This window comes from Melanotaenia boesemani, chromosome 20 (assembly GCF_017639745.1).
Source record: "Melanotaenia boesemani isolate fMelBoe1 chromosome 20, fMelBoe1.pri, whole genome shotgun sequence".
NCBI lineage: Eukaryota > Metazoa > Chordata > Actinopteri > Atheriniformes > Melanotaeniidae > Melanotaenia > Melanotaenia boesemani.
In genome coordinates, this window is record NC_055701.1 from 18,532,105 (window position 1) to 18,545,744 (window position 13,640).

Consider the following 13,640-nt stretch of genomic DNA (forward strand, 5'->3'; position numbering starts at 1 on the left):
AATCTGATAACCAGGACAACTTTGAGCTGGTCTAAACGTGAAGATGGCAGGGTTATATAGCTGCAATAGATGTACAAACATGTACATCTAATATGTTTGGCTCACCTGTAATATTTCTCCTGAGGGGGAAGAGCCCAGGTGATATTCAAAGCATGAACTTTCCTAACAGGAACAACTACACACACAAAATCAGAGAAGCATCAGACTAAAGGACTGTGAAGGAAATGTCACATCAGTTTCCAAAATATTCACACGTTTTTAGCAGCTACAGCAAAAGGAATACATTTTCCATCTCAGATATCCCAGAAGATAAAAAAAGTTTATCTTCTTTTTGAACAGGCTCAAAACTCATCAGACTTATTCATAGGCTGTAGCACCTCTGTAGAGCTTGCAGAAGGCTGGCGTGTCAAAGGGATTCAGCATATCAGAGAAATCTGGCTTGGGCAGACCACTGTGGACACAAAAACACTATTATAAGCGCTAACAGTAGTTGTACTAGGTCAATAATCCACCACAAGTCAAACATTATCTAAATAAAAAAAAAGACACAATATTTCTTTAAAAGCACTATATCAGAGAACGTAATGTTTTTGTCAGAGATAAAATGTTTTCATGTCTTTAAGCTCAATGAAAATTAATTCAGTTCAGCTAAAGGAGTTAAAAAGACTTGAAAGGATTTTAGGAGCAGAGATGTAAGAAATCTTGTTGGCCCAATACAGGCACATGTAATCCTTTAAATGGAATGAACGGCTTAAACAACTGAAGGTTGTACAGCTTTCATGCCACCAAGTCATGGATGCTTATTTCCTTAAAAAATAAATCAAAGCAAAGCGAAGTGGAGCTCTTTCATAAAATACTCATCTAACTAATATGAATTGATCTCTTGCAGGTGTTGCTTTGATGGAAAAAGGTGCATTGAGTTGTCCAGAGCAGAGAAAGATGTAGGAAGGCTTGACATTCACATCTGAGCAAAGGACACCAAGACTCAATCTATATAACAGCAGCACCTCTTCAAAGTGACTGAGAGCCTCTTAATGTGATACTCACTTGTTAGGCACCTTGCCGAAGATCTCTCTCACCCACTCCTCTAGAGTGTCCAGCTTCTCTGTGGGGCACACACAGCGGAGGAAAAATTTGGGTGTGAGTGGTTTTTGATAATTTATGGCTAAGAGTAATAATTCTGGATTTAGGAGGGAATTCACAACATGTAAGGCAAGGCAAGGCAGCTTATTTGTATAGCACATTTCATGTACAGGACAATTCAAAGTGCTTTACATAAAACAAAGACATTACAGATATTTAGAATAGCAAAAGGCATCAACACATAATCACAATAAAATAATAAATTACATTAAAATGATTAAAAGCAAGATAAGTTAAAAAAGTTTCCGTGCAGATTTCATGCATAGGCGCATGAGAAAAGAAATGTTTTTAACCTGAATTTCAAAATGTCTACATTTGGGGAAAGTTTAATCTCCACTGGCAGTTTGTTCCATTTGTTTGCAGCATAACAGCTAAATGCTGCTTCTCCATGTTTAGTCTGGACTCTGGTCTGAACTAGTTGACCAGAGTCTTTGGATCTAAGAGCTCTGCTAGGTTTATATTCTCTGAACATATCACAGATGTATTCTGGGCCTAAAGCATTCTGGGATTTGTAAACAATCAGAAGGGTTTTAAAATCTATTCTGTGACTGACTGGAAGCCAGTGTAAAGATTTCAAAACTGGTGTGATGTGTTCAGATCTCTTAGTCCTGGTTAAAACTCTAGCAGGAGCGTTCTGGATGAGCTGCAGATGTTTAATGCTCTTTTTAGGAAGTCCTGTTAAAAGACCATTACAGTAATCCAGCCTACTGGAGATGAATGCATGGATGAGTTTCTCCTGGTCTTTCTGGGAGAATAAACTTTTAATTCTGTTGATGTTTCTGAGCTGGTAAAAAGCTGTCTTAGTGACAGCTTTGATGTGGCTGCTGAAAGTCAGATCTGAGTCTATCAACACTCCCAGGTTACGAACTTGGTTGGTGATTTTAAGAGCCCGAGTCTCCCTCTTCTCTTTGCTACCAAACAGAATAATCTCAGTTTTGTCTTCATTTAATTGTAGGAAATTCTCCCTCATCCAGGTGTTTATTTGCTCCAGACACTGACACAATAAGTCTATTGGACTGCAGTCATCTGGTGACAGAGACACATAAAGTTGTGTATCATCTGCATAACTTTGATAATTAATGCTATAGTTCTGTAATATTTTACCCAAAGGGAGCATATACAAGTTGAACAGAAGAGGTCCAAGGACTGACCCCTGGGGGACTCCACAAGTCATGGCCACTCGCTCGGATTCATAGCTGCCGATCGTAACAAAATAACTCCGGCCTTCTAAATAGGACCTGAACCAGTTAAGAACTGCCCCAGAAAGTTCAACCCAGTTTTCCAGCCTGTGCAACAGGATTCTGTGATCTACAGTATCAAACGCAGCACTGAGATCCAACAGAACCAGGACTGATACTTGACCAGAATCAGTATTCAACCTAATGTCATTTAACACTTTGACCAGAGCTGTTTCAGTGCTGTGATGAGGTCGGAAGCCGGACTGAAATTTATCATGATTTCCACTTTCATTTAAAAAGTCATTAAGCTGGTGAAATACAACTTTTTCAATAATCTTGGAAATAAAAGAGAGGTTAGAGACAGGTCTATAATTGTTCATTATAGAGGCGTCTAGAGTCCTTTTCTTTAGGAGTGGCTTGATAGCAGCTATCTTTAGTGACTTGGGAAAAATGTCTGATGCCAGTGAGCTGTTAACTATCAGTAGGATATCACTTTCTACTGAGGTACATACTCAGACATATCTAGCTTATTATGACTGAACACTAAACACATAACTACAGAATAAACCAATGTTTCTTTCTTTTTTCTTTTTAATCACAGGCCATGCAAAAACACTGCTTAAAAGAAAAACAAAAAACAACTAATGTCTAATTTCAGAACTGCTGTTTTGTTGCAAGTTTTTTTTTTTTTTTTTTTTTCTTACATGCTTTTCATATTCGATCTTCAGTAACAAGAAATGATCATTGGACCTTGTTCCCCAACATCTACAAACTTTTTACAAAGATTGGGGGATTAATAAATCATTTTCTGCCCAGAATGAAAACTCAGGATTACGCTTACAAACATTATAGTGCTGAGATGTTCGAACAAAGTGTTTGTGTTGTCTCCTGTTGTTCTATCTGTTAAAATACAATAATAAAATTGTAGGAGTGATTTTGTCAGATTTTTAAAAACTACTTTTATTTACAGAGCATTTTTATTTTAGAATAAATGTCAAAATCTTGCAAATCTAATCCTAACATTATAATTTATCTTGGTGGAAATTATATGTTTTATTAATTTAGTTCATTCATTCATACAAGTCACAGTCAAGAGGGGATTAATTTGTACTGCTGGTCTTCCTAACACTAAGAGACTGCACACGTGCACATTAAAACATATCCGACATATGACAGATCCATTCCCTCAAACACAAGAATGTCATTCTATAAAATGTCCAACTCATTTGCGACTCCCAGGCTCATCGACTGACTGTTACGTCATGCTTTCCAGAAGACACGACTCCTTTAAGTTACAGAACAGCTCCGTGGGCATGCATCTCCAACAGGGCGCAGCTGGTGATGCGTGGCTCATCGGTACATACTGTATGTTTTTGTAATTAAAAATTTCTAAAGCAGCAGCTTTTTATTACTACTCATTTTATTAGGAGTTATGCCCTGGCCCCCTGGTTAATGGCACCACTGGCCAACCTTCAGACTCACCGGGAGGTTTTATTTAATCAGATGCATGCACTCGTTCCACCATCAAACACACTACAAGCATCTTAAAAGGGACGCTGGATGTGTTTGGACACAGCAGGAGGCAATATGCTTTACAAACCATAGAGGCTATGTAAAGAGAGATGGGAGATATTCTATGGAGCAGCACTTCCTCCTTTAGCTATACACCACAAGGAGATACATCCTGATGCGCTCATGGGACCAGACTGCAGGCTTGTTGTTGAAGTTCACAGCAATTAATTAAACATTTGTAAATAAAGCTGATTTTATGAGCATTTTTGGGTATTTACCTGCAAGTTAGGGCCAGCTGGCATGTCCTTTTAAGGAGATAGGAATTTATCAGAATTTTCTCATTTTCAGGCTTCATACACAGGCTACGAGGACACATATGACTGTTAGAAAAACCTTTAGAAAATGAGTTTTTTTTTTTTTTTTTGCATAATATAGAACCTTTAAGAACAAATTAACAAATTTATGAATTGGTGAAATGGCCTATTATTCCAGTTTTATCTTTCTAATGAAAAGGTTGTTTATTTGCTTCAAACTACAGTACAATGAGATGTCATCAGGTTAATTTGTTTCTCTGTGTCACAAAAATCGTGTTTATTTTGTCAATAACGCAGCAAACAACTACATGACATATGGAAAGGGCCCTTCTAACAGTAATGTGTTTATTTGCTTCAACCTACAATGAAGTTTGTAGTAGGGTTACTTTATAGCATGAAGAAATCCTAAGTATTAATATGAAGGTTTATTACAGCCTTCTCAGGTCTGTTTCACCACTGGTAACAACCAGTCATAGATGAGTGAGGTAAGAAATTATGCCATGTTTGTTTCTGGTGTATTTTGTGCCACCTCATGTTACACAAAACATTTATAATTCTATTCCATTTTCTGTTTTCATTAACATTTTAATTATTTATCATGTGACAGAAATTCTACCTTTTTCCATTTATTCCTCCCCAGTCACAGGAATGACAGTGATACTTGTTTATCACTTTATATTTATGAAAAACACCTTTTTATTTTTTCCAAGCGCTTCAAGCTGCAACAAGAGGGGGACATTTATACAGAGGACCAATAACTCATCAGTTTAATGAGGATGATAGTTCTCTGCAGTAAATGTCAACACCTGTCATTATTTTACCCACATGAAGTAGTTAATTAGCAGTGTGACATTTTCTGCAAAACCTTGAAAATGTGTTTTATATTTCACATCTGACTTTATTTAGAATAACACAGTAATTTCACTTGATTCAGGAATGATTATCTCCAGCTGGCTGAAAATGGATGAAGTGGATTCTTATTTGTGCTAATGAACTATTTTTGATTTATAATAGATTGCCTTTTTGGCTATTAAGTTAATATTGTTCTATGAAATTATTAATCAAGGCTCCATTACATTTTTGTCACATTTTCCTGACCTTTTGACTGGACAGCCAGGGTCATGTAGTGAGCAGAGTAGTACTTCTTCCAGAAGGCACGCAGCCGCTTATAGACATTGATCTTCTTCTTCTTTGGCTCTTCCTTCAGTGTCTCTGCATTCCCTGGTGTTGTGACAAGTGAACAATGAATTCAGCATATTATTTGAACACACAAAAAAACTGTTTTCAAAATGCTGGAATATAAGCAAGAGTCTTGGCATCATTTCCAGCCCTCCTGTTTGTTATTGCTGAACATCCTCAAGGGAGGCCCAGTGTGCATTGAAAGTCCCAGCGGTTGTTTTTAAACACTCACCCCAGCAAAATTTGCCCATAGGGTGCCCAGGTTTAGCCAGACTGCCAAACAGCATCTCCTTCCTGTGGGAATCGGATGGCTTAGCTAGCTGGTACTCTGACAGACAGGAGGAGAGACATGGAAATGTAAGATAGCAGAAAAAAGAAAATAACAACTGATCATGTAAAGGAAGGCTGCACATAACCTCAAATTTATCAGCTAATATTTAGCTTCTCAGAATGGGGGAGTGAGACACACCGCTATCAACGGCCTCCACTTCTCTGTCGATGGCATCTCGGATCATCAGGGGGCAGATGAAGAACTGCGCCCACCTACCAGGAAAAGATGACAGCGAGGGCTGTGGTCAGAGGTCACATCAAGACAGACAGATGGGGCACAGGCCGTGTTGTGGTTTTAATGTGATAAACTTCATTGAATATGACAGAATGATGGGCAGATGATACCTCAGCATAATCTCCATAAGACTTGCAGGTCTGCAAATAAACCTCAGCTGCTTTCAAACAGTCTCGATGAAGCAGGTATGTTTTTTGGGTTTTTTTTTTTTTTTTTTTTTTTGGTTTTCCTCCAGTAAATTAAGAATGATGTACCTTTGCTGTATTTTTTCTAGTGGTATAGATACAACTCAAATTTAAAAAAATAAAAGTTGGGGCACTGTCTAAAAAGTAAATAAAAACAGAAGGCAAATCTTATAAACCCATATTTTATTTCCAGTGGATGCTGATGGAAGTAATACAACTAAATGTTGGAGCGGGGGCAACAAAAGGCTAGAAAAGTAATTGGCACTTGGCAAAAATCAAAACAACTGCAGGAGCATTTGGTTTTTTAGGTTTTAGAAGCAACAGGTCAGTATCATGACTGAGTCTAAAAGGAGCATTTAGGAGAGGTTCACCCATCTGAGACAAACTGTACCTAAAGATTGTGGAACAATTTGAGGAAAAAAAACATATTTCACCATTAAAAAATTGTAAAGACTTTAAAGATCCCACCATCTACAGTGTAAAATAACATCAAAAGATTCAGAAAATTAGGACGAATCTCTGTGTACATGCAACAAGGCTACAGGTCAAAACCTGATGCTCATGATCTTCAGGCCCTGAGGCCGGCACTGCATTAAAAACATGTATGATTCTCTCCTGGAAATCACTGCATGGGCTCAGAAAAACTTTTGGTAATTCCTGTTTGCAAACACAGTTCACCAGTCACTCCACAAATGCAGCTTAAGCGCCATCACGCAAAGAAGAATCCATATGTGAAGGTGAACCAAAGCCAATTTAAAATGGTTGCATTGGTATACACTTTTTTAACATGATTTTAATTAAACAGAGGAAATGGACTGGATTGGAGACTTAAAGGCAGCTAATTTTACTAACTTTGAGTTCAAAATTAGCCAAAAGCTACAAAGAAAATTTGTTGCTAGAATTAATAATGCATTTAGAAATAGTGATGCAACATGTCCCAAGGGCTTCTTGGAATTTTATTCTCCTTTCCTTATTGCTGTGTTTTATGTTTACCTGTCAATCATGTGTTGGCTCTCAAGAAATCCTCCTCTGAAGGGTGACAGCAACAATAAAAAAAACAAACAAACAAACAAACAAAAAAAAACCTCTCATCCTTCCTCACCTGTCAAGAGCTTCTTTGAAGCTTTTTCTCTGGACGTCAAACTGGAAAACGGTCCTCTCGCAGTCAGTGGAGGCGTTGTCACTCCCACCATGTTTCATGAGGAAAGAGTCAAAGCCATTTTCAGATGGGTATTTTTCACTGCCCATAAATACCACTGGAATACAACGCAATAGAGAAAGAGAAGAAACCAAATAAAGGAATGCTAAAGAAAAATGATCCATTACAGTTAAAACAATGACATCATGGTGGCTTGCTTCTTTATGTGAACAATAAGTCAAACAGAAAACGTGTGGCATTTTATTTTTTAAATATTGCTAGCAGACAGGGATAGCTTTGTCTCAGATATTGTTTTAAACATTGCGGTAAATAATGCTGTGCACATTTGGTGACAAACTAAAAGAATAAACAAGGGTTTCCTTTAAAATTGGTCACTTAGGAACAATGTTCAGTTTAAAAAACTGATTCTTGCTTGTAACAGCATCAATATAATGGATTGAGTTTCAGGAGATATGTGGCACTTTGTGCAAGTCGAGCTTTTTTTTTTTTGGCATGACCTCACTGAATTTAGAGAGATCCTGCCTACTTTGTGTTAGAAGGAGGCACGCCTGAATGATCAAAGAAAGAAAAAGGACACATGCCCAAGAAGGTACTAAATGTGTCAGAAGTAGAAAAATCAATGGGTTGGAGTCATTCATCTAGCAACATTTAATGATCCAGAGTTTCTTCCTTAGATAATGATCCTAATTCAATTTTTGAGTTATTAAATTTATTAGTTATAAAATTAAATTTTGAGAATATATCTTAAAGGTTATTGTACCTTAATTTCCTGTTGAAAAAAGAATATGTAACTTTGTATTTTTAAAGTTGTAAATCAATAATCATTTAAGGTGAAACTAATTTACTAAAAAAAAATTTTTTTTTAAAACTGAAATCTATCAACAAATTCTGATGGGCTGTCTGCTCTGTGAACTAAATGGGTATTTGCAGGTGATAAATAAGATGCACAGAGAAGGAGGAAAAAGTGGGTCAAAAAGGAGCCCAAAAGCTAATTTTGTTTAATTTGGCCCTGCATTGGGTAAATCTGGCCTGAGGAGCTGAACACGCTGGGAAATGTCATATTATTAACTGATCCTTAATTGCACAAAGTTAAGATAATGCAGTATGCAAAATAAATGAAACAAACACTAAAATAGAGTAACAAAACTGAGTTTACTGATAGGAAACATCAATAGTTAATAAAGAATGAAATAAAAGAAAAACAGGTGACAAAAAGAGATATAATAAGATGTGCTGAATACATAAAATAAATATAAAACTGGAAACAAGCAGCCATAAGAGTCCGGGTCGAAGTAAAAGCTTGTTGGAATAAAAATGTCTTAATAAAAATATTTTATGAATATCCACAGAGTCCAAACCATGTAAAGATTTTTTAGAAGAAACATGCAGTTTATAATTAAATGTTTTAGGTGATGTTCCAGAGACAGGGCTTCATTGAAGCTTACACCTAGGTTCTTCAGACCGGGCTTAAGTGAGGCACCTAAATCACCCAGTTTGTGTTTAATGCCAGGGATGGCCATGTCTGGTGTAATGATTAAAGCTTCGGTTTTGTTTGAGTTTAGCTGAAGGTGATCGTTGCTCAGCCACTGCTTAATGCTCATCAGGTGGTTTACTCAGGACAGTTTTTGAACCTCATAGGGTTTGAATGAGCGGTACAGTTATATACTCTCCACATAAAGATAATAGGAAACATCATCACTAAACTGTTTTATTATCTGACCTAAAGGAAGCATATAACAGAATAGGTCCCAGAACGGAGCCCCGAAGAACTCTACGACAGCTCTGAAGACGCAGACATCTTCTGATTTGCAAGGACACTGAAATTTCTTCCAGATAAGTCTGAGGAAAACCAGTTTAGAACACATCCAGACATTTCAACAAGATACCTTCTGAGCAGACATATGTGGAGTTCCCCAAGGTTCTTGTTCTGGGGATTCTTCTGTTTAACATCTACATCCACTGGCACCATAGCTACGCAGATATTTATTACAATGTCACCAGGAGATCGAGGCCCTGTACAGGCTTTTGGTAAATGCATTGAGATTACTAGATGTGCATGAACTTTATTCAGTTAAACAAAACTGAGGTGAATGTATTTAGAGCTAAAGAAAAGTGATTAAAGGTCACCACAGAGCTTCATTCTATAAATTTACTTCTATAGAAAAAACTTCTATAAAACCACCAACCAGGCCAGAAATCTGGCTGTAGTATTGGACTCAAACCTAAACTAAAACACATTAAGTGAATCATAAAGTCTGCCTACTATCACCTTAAGAATATATCAAGTGTAAAATTTCTGATGTCTGAGCAGGACTTGGAAAAACTAGTCGATGCTTTCATCTTTAGTCTGCTTGATTATTGTCACAGTGTTTTTACTGGTCTACCTAAAAAATCAATTAGACACCTGCAGCTTATTCAGAACTCTGCTGCTCGAGTCCTCACTAAGACCAAGAAAGTGGACCACATCAGTCCAGCTCTGAGGTCTGTTCGTCAGAGGATAGGCTTTAAAGTTCTGCTTCTGGTCTATAAAGCTCTGAATGGTTTAGGACCTAAATACATCAGTGACCTCTTGACCCAGTATGAACCTACCAGAACCCTCAGGTCATCTGGATCCAGTTTCTTATCAGTTCCCAGAGTCAGAACCAGACATGGAGAAGCTGCATTTAGCTTTGATGCACCACATGTCTGGAACAAACTCCCAGAAAGCCTCAGATCAGCTAAAACAGTTGATTTAAATCCAGGTTAAAGACCCACCTGTTCCCTGCTGCATTTGAACAGTTTTTATTTAAAAAAGATCCAAATCTGCATCTGTTTCCTTTAAGCTTGAAATTTTAAACCTGATGTTTTAATACTGATTTTATCTAATGTTCTCTCTATTTCCTTTCTCTTTTGTTAAGTTTAAATTATAATTCTTATTTTCTGATGTTTCAGTGTTTCTGTAAAGCACTTTGAATCACCCTGTTGAATTGTGCTACTCAAATAAACTTGTCTTGCCTAGTTGTTACAAATGAATAACACTCCTCCTCCAATCTTCATATTTCCTGATATAAAAGCCATTAAGTGTAGCTACATATTAAACACTGAGTGTTGCTTTGAATGTTGTAGCTGGAAGGAATTGTGTGTCTTTTCTGTTTCATTAAGGATATCATTTCTGTTTAATTAAGGATACTCCATGTTGAAGGAGATAATAAAAGGAAACACTGACACTCCCTTCTTGTGCAGGATTCAACCAGCTCTTACACTGACTGCCCTCCAGCTCATCTTACTCAGTCAGGAAGCTTCTTATCAGACCATACACAGGTAAACTGAGCTTAAATGTCTCAATTGTCTATAACCGAGGCATGGATCACATTAATGCTTGGTAAAGCATTGGGGTTTATTTATCTATTTATTTGTGTTTTGTAGTGTATCCCATTGAGATTAACTTCAAATTTGTCAACTGAAATGAAACCCCCATTTTAATAAACTTCCGTCTCCACTTTATGCTGGTGCCAGGTTGTAACACAAATACAGCTCCATTCTCTCAGATCAATTACTCACTGTGTTCAAGGAAGTGAGCGAGGCCAGGGAGATCGCTGGGGTCGCTGAAACTGCCCACACCCACACATAGAGCTGCTGCAGACTGAAACACAGGATATCAAGTCATCTCTGAGTCTGGTAATCAATTTAGGGGAAAAGTTAGGTGGCAATGTTCTTTTCATGCTGGTAATATAGCCCACAAAAATACATGTATGTGAACAAAAATGTTTGGGTCAATTTCATTACAAACTTTTAAGTGCTTTGCATGAAATGCAAGGGAATATTTTTAACAAAGCATCAGGGTTAAAGTAGATTAAAACAACACAAAGTTATGGTATTACTACATAGGTATTATTAGTTATAGCTGCTTTATCATGTTGACAATATGAGGTATTGGCGTGGGCATCATCTGTCACAACCTGGATAGGTTTGCCAGTCCACCAGAGACTGGCACAGAAACAAACGTTCACACTCACGGCCAATTTAGAAAAGCCATCTTGCTTAAAGGAAACAGTGCCAACAACTGTATCACCATCCTGTCCAAAAATAAATTTCCTAGACCTTTCCATTCTTATAGTTATCACATTTGAAGACAAAGTGCATCTCTGCTTCTACATCAGAGTAAGAGATAATCTGCCAATTTAAATTCAAGGTTTAGGGCTATATGGTAATTTAAGTTCTTTTTTTAGTTTTGGTATTATTAGGTCAATAACCTAGATAAGCATCTTTTGATTATTTAAAATCTAATTTCATCATAATTAGTTGTTGGAAAGCAGTGTTGGTCTGAGAGTAATCAGTACTGATCTGGCGATCTGAGGATCAGCAGGCAGAAGAGACTTTTTCCAGGGTTAAGTTCTTGGGTTTGTAGTGTATCTGAGAAATCTGTGTGTCCAGGAGCTCAGTTTAAGCTTCAGTGCTGTTTTTTTATGCAAACAATATATGGATGATTAAATAATTCTGCAGTGTATGCACTGGCAGCTGCTTATCTTACTAAGTTTTAAAAGGACCTGCTGAATTCTGCATTATGGGCCTCTATGGAACACAGCGCAGTATTTAAAAGAATGGCCTGTAAGGACTCTAATAACATTAAACTGATGCCAAGAACCAGCTGACATGACAGGAGTGTTAGTGAGAGAGATGAACTCTACAGCATGCTATCATGAAGAGTATTAGTTTATTTTCCAGAAGCATGCGGTTCAAATGATGTGTTCAAACTAAAACAGTGTTTTAGCCCATCTAACTGAGATAGAACTATGTTGGGTAACAAAAACTCAATAAACTGACTTTGCGTCTATTTTTTACCTCTTAATAGTAAATAGATTCCTGTTTCTTGCAAAGTTATGTCCTGCATGCATGTCCTCCAACTGCCATCTATAATGTACAATCTTAGTTGGCAGATGAAGGTCGCCTTTGCCGTGTGTTCAAGTGCACTTTTCAATTTTTTTTTTTTACCCCCAGACACTACCGACGTGATGAGACACAGCAGGGGTCCTGCTGTCACCACTGGTTCTTGTTGTCGAGTTGGTGTATAGGAGGTTTTTGCACGCTGAACAAACAAGAGAGGCAGACGTTCACAGATGTTCCAAATGTTCTTGACGGCTGATTGTTGGTTTGTTAGACCAGTTGCAGCTAATGAGAATGGAGCTGAATGCCGCTGTCGGTTAAAGTAATTGAGGAAGTGTTGAGACTTTTAACCCTTTTTTTGTTGTCACACTAAAAGTATTCTGCCAGTTTGAGCTGGCCTGCATTTGATATTGTCAGTTCAGTACAACTGTCTATAGTTTCAAAGTTACTCAAAATATACTTAGTATTAATATAACCTAGTACAACACAAAAGACGCTCCCCATTAAAACTTCCCTGCAGTACCTGTTTCTCTGCAGTTCCTTTCTTCTTTTTCCCCTCATCATCATCGTTATCGCTGTCCTTGTCCTCGTCCTCGTCCTCAGACTCATCTCCTGTTTCATCTCCAGATTCATCCTCCTCCTCTTCCTCATCTTCCCCGTCTGAGTCTTCATCCTCTAATGCTGCTGGTCCACTGTAGTCAGAGATGAGCAGAGCTCGCAGTCCGTTGTCTAATACAATGTACCTGAGGAGAATGGAGTTAAAGATGTCGGATCACTGCTTTTTCTTTCCTCAGGTTTTTAGCTGGCTTTCAAATTGTGTATCACTTTAAAGACCGAATTTTAAAACCTCGGAGGCTCACTTGATCTGTGTTTTTACGCAGCTTATTTTCTGTCCAAGCCCCTCAAGAGGCCTGAGGCACTGATATGTGCTTAAAGCATGAAATCATCTCATCAGACTACAATAAGATTGTACTGATCCAGCTGGAACAGTGGCTCGATATGATTTCTGTGTCACGGTTAGTGGATCTGGGTCATTTTCTCAGTGCTTCCAATTTATGAATGCAGAAAATAGGTTTGTGATATGTACAGTATCTCACAAACTGAGTACACCCTTCATATTTTAACAACAGTTTTAATCATATCATCTGAAAGGACAATCCTATAGAAGTTAAACTTGGACATAAGAGTCGTCAGTGTACAACTTGTGTGGCAGTGTAAATCTATTGTCCTCTGAGAATTACTCAATACAGCCATTTTTGTCTAAACAGTTGGCAACACAAGTGAGTACACCTCATAGTAAACTGTCCAAGTTGGGCCCAAAGTGTCAATTTGTGCAGAGTTCACCAGAGCTGCACAGGTTGTTACTGGAATCTTCTTCCACTCCTTCGTGGTGGACACTTTCTGCTCCTCCACCTTCCACCTGAGGATGCCCCAGAGGTGCTCAACTGAGTTCAGGTCTGGAGACATAGTTGACCACTCCATCACCTTCACCTTCCTCAGCAAAGCAGTTGTCATCTTGGTGGTGAGTTTCAGGTCGTTGTG

The 13,640-nt window shown here is 37.9% G+C and overlaps 1 protein-coding gene across 1 annotated transcript in view; it reads right to left on the minus strand.

The window, feature by feature from the left end:
• The window catches only part of LOC121631015 (nardilysin-like), a 28,734-nt gene that overhangs the window by 13,106 nt on the left and 1,988 nt on the right, over nt 1-13,640 (minus strand). Inside the window, exons 3-11 of the mRNA XM_041971617.1 lie at nt 12,622-12,841; nt 10,776-10,857; nt 7,179-7,332; nt 5,796-5,869; nt 5,559-5,654; nt 5,246-5,368; nt 1,048-1,105; nt 378-451; nt 106-175 (exon numbers count right to left, since the gene is read on the minus strand). Of these exons, the coding sequence (XP_041827551.1) occupies nt 106-175; nt 378-451; nt 1,048-1,105; nt 5,246-5,368; nt 5,559-5,654; nt 5,796-5,869; nt 7,179-7,332; nt 10,776-10,857; nt 12,622-12,841 (951 nt within the window). The remainder of the gene's footprint in view (nt 1-105; nt 176-377; nt 452-1,047; nt 1,106-5,245; nt 5,369-5,558; nt 5,655-5,795; nt 5,870-7,178; nt 7,333-10,775; nt 10,858-12,621; nt 12,842-13,640) is intronic.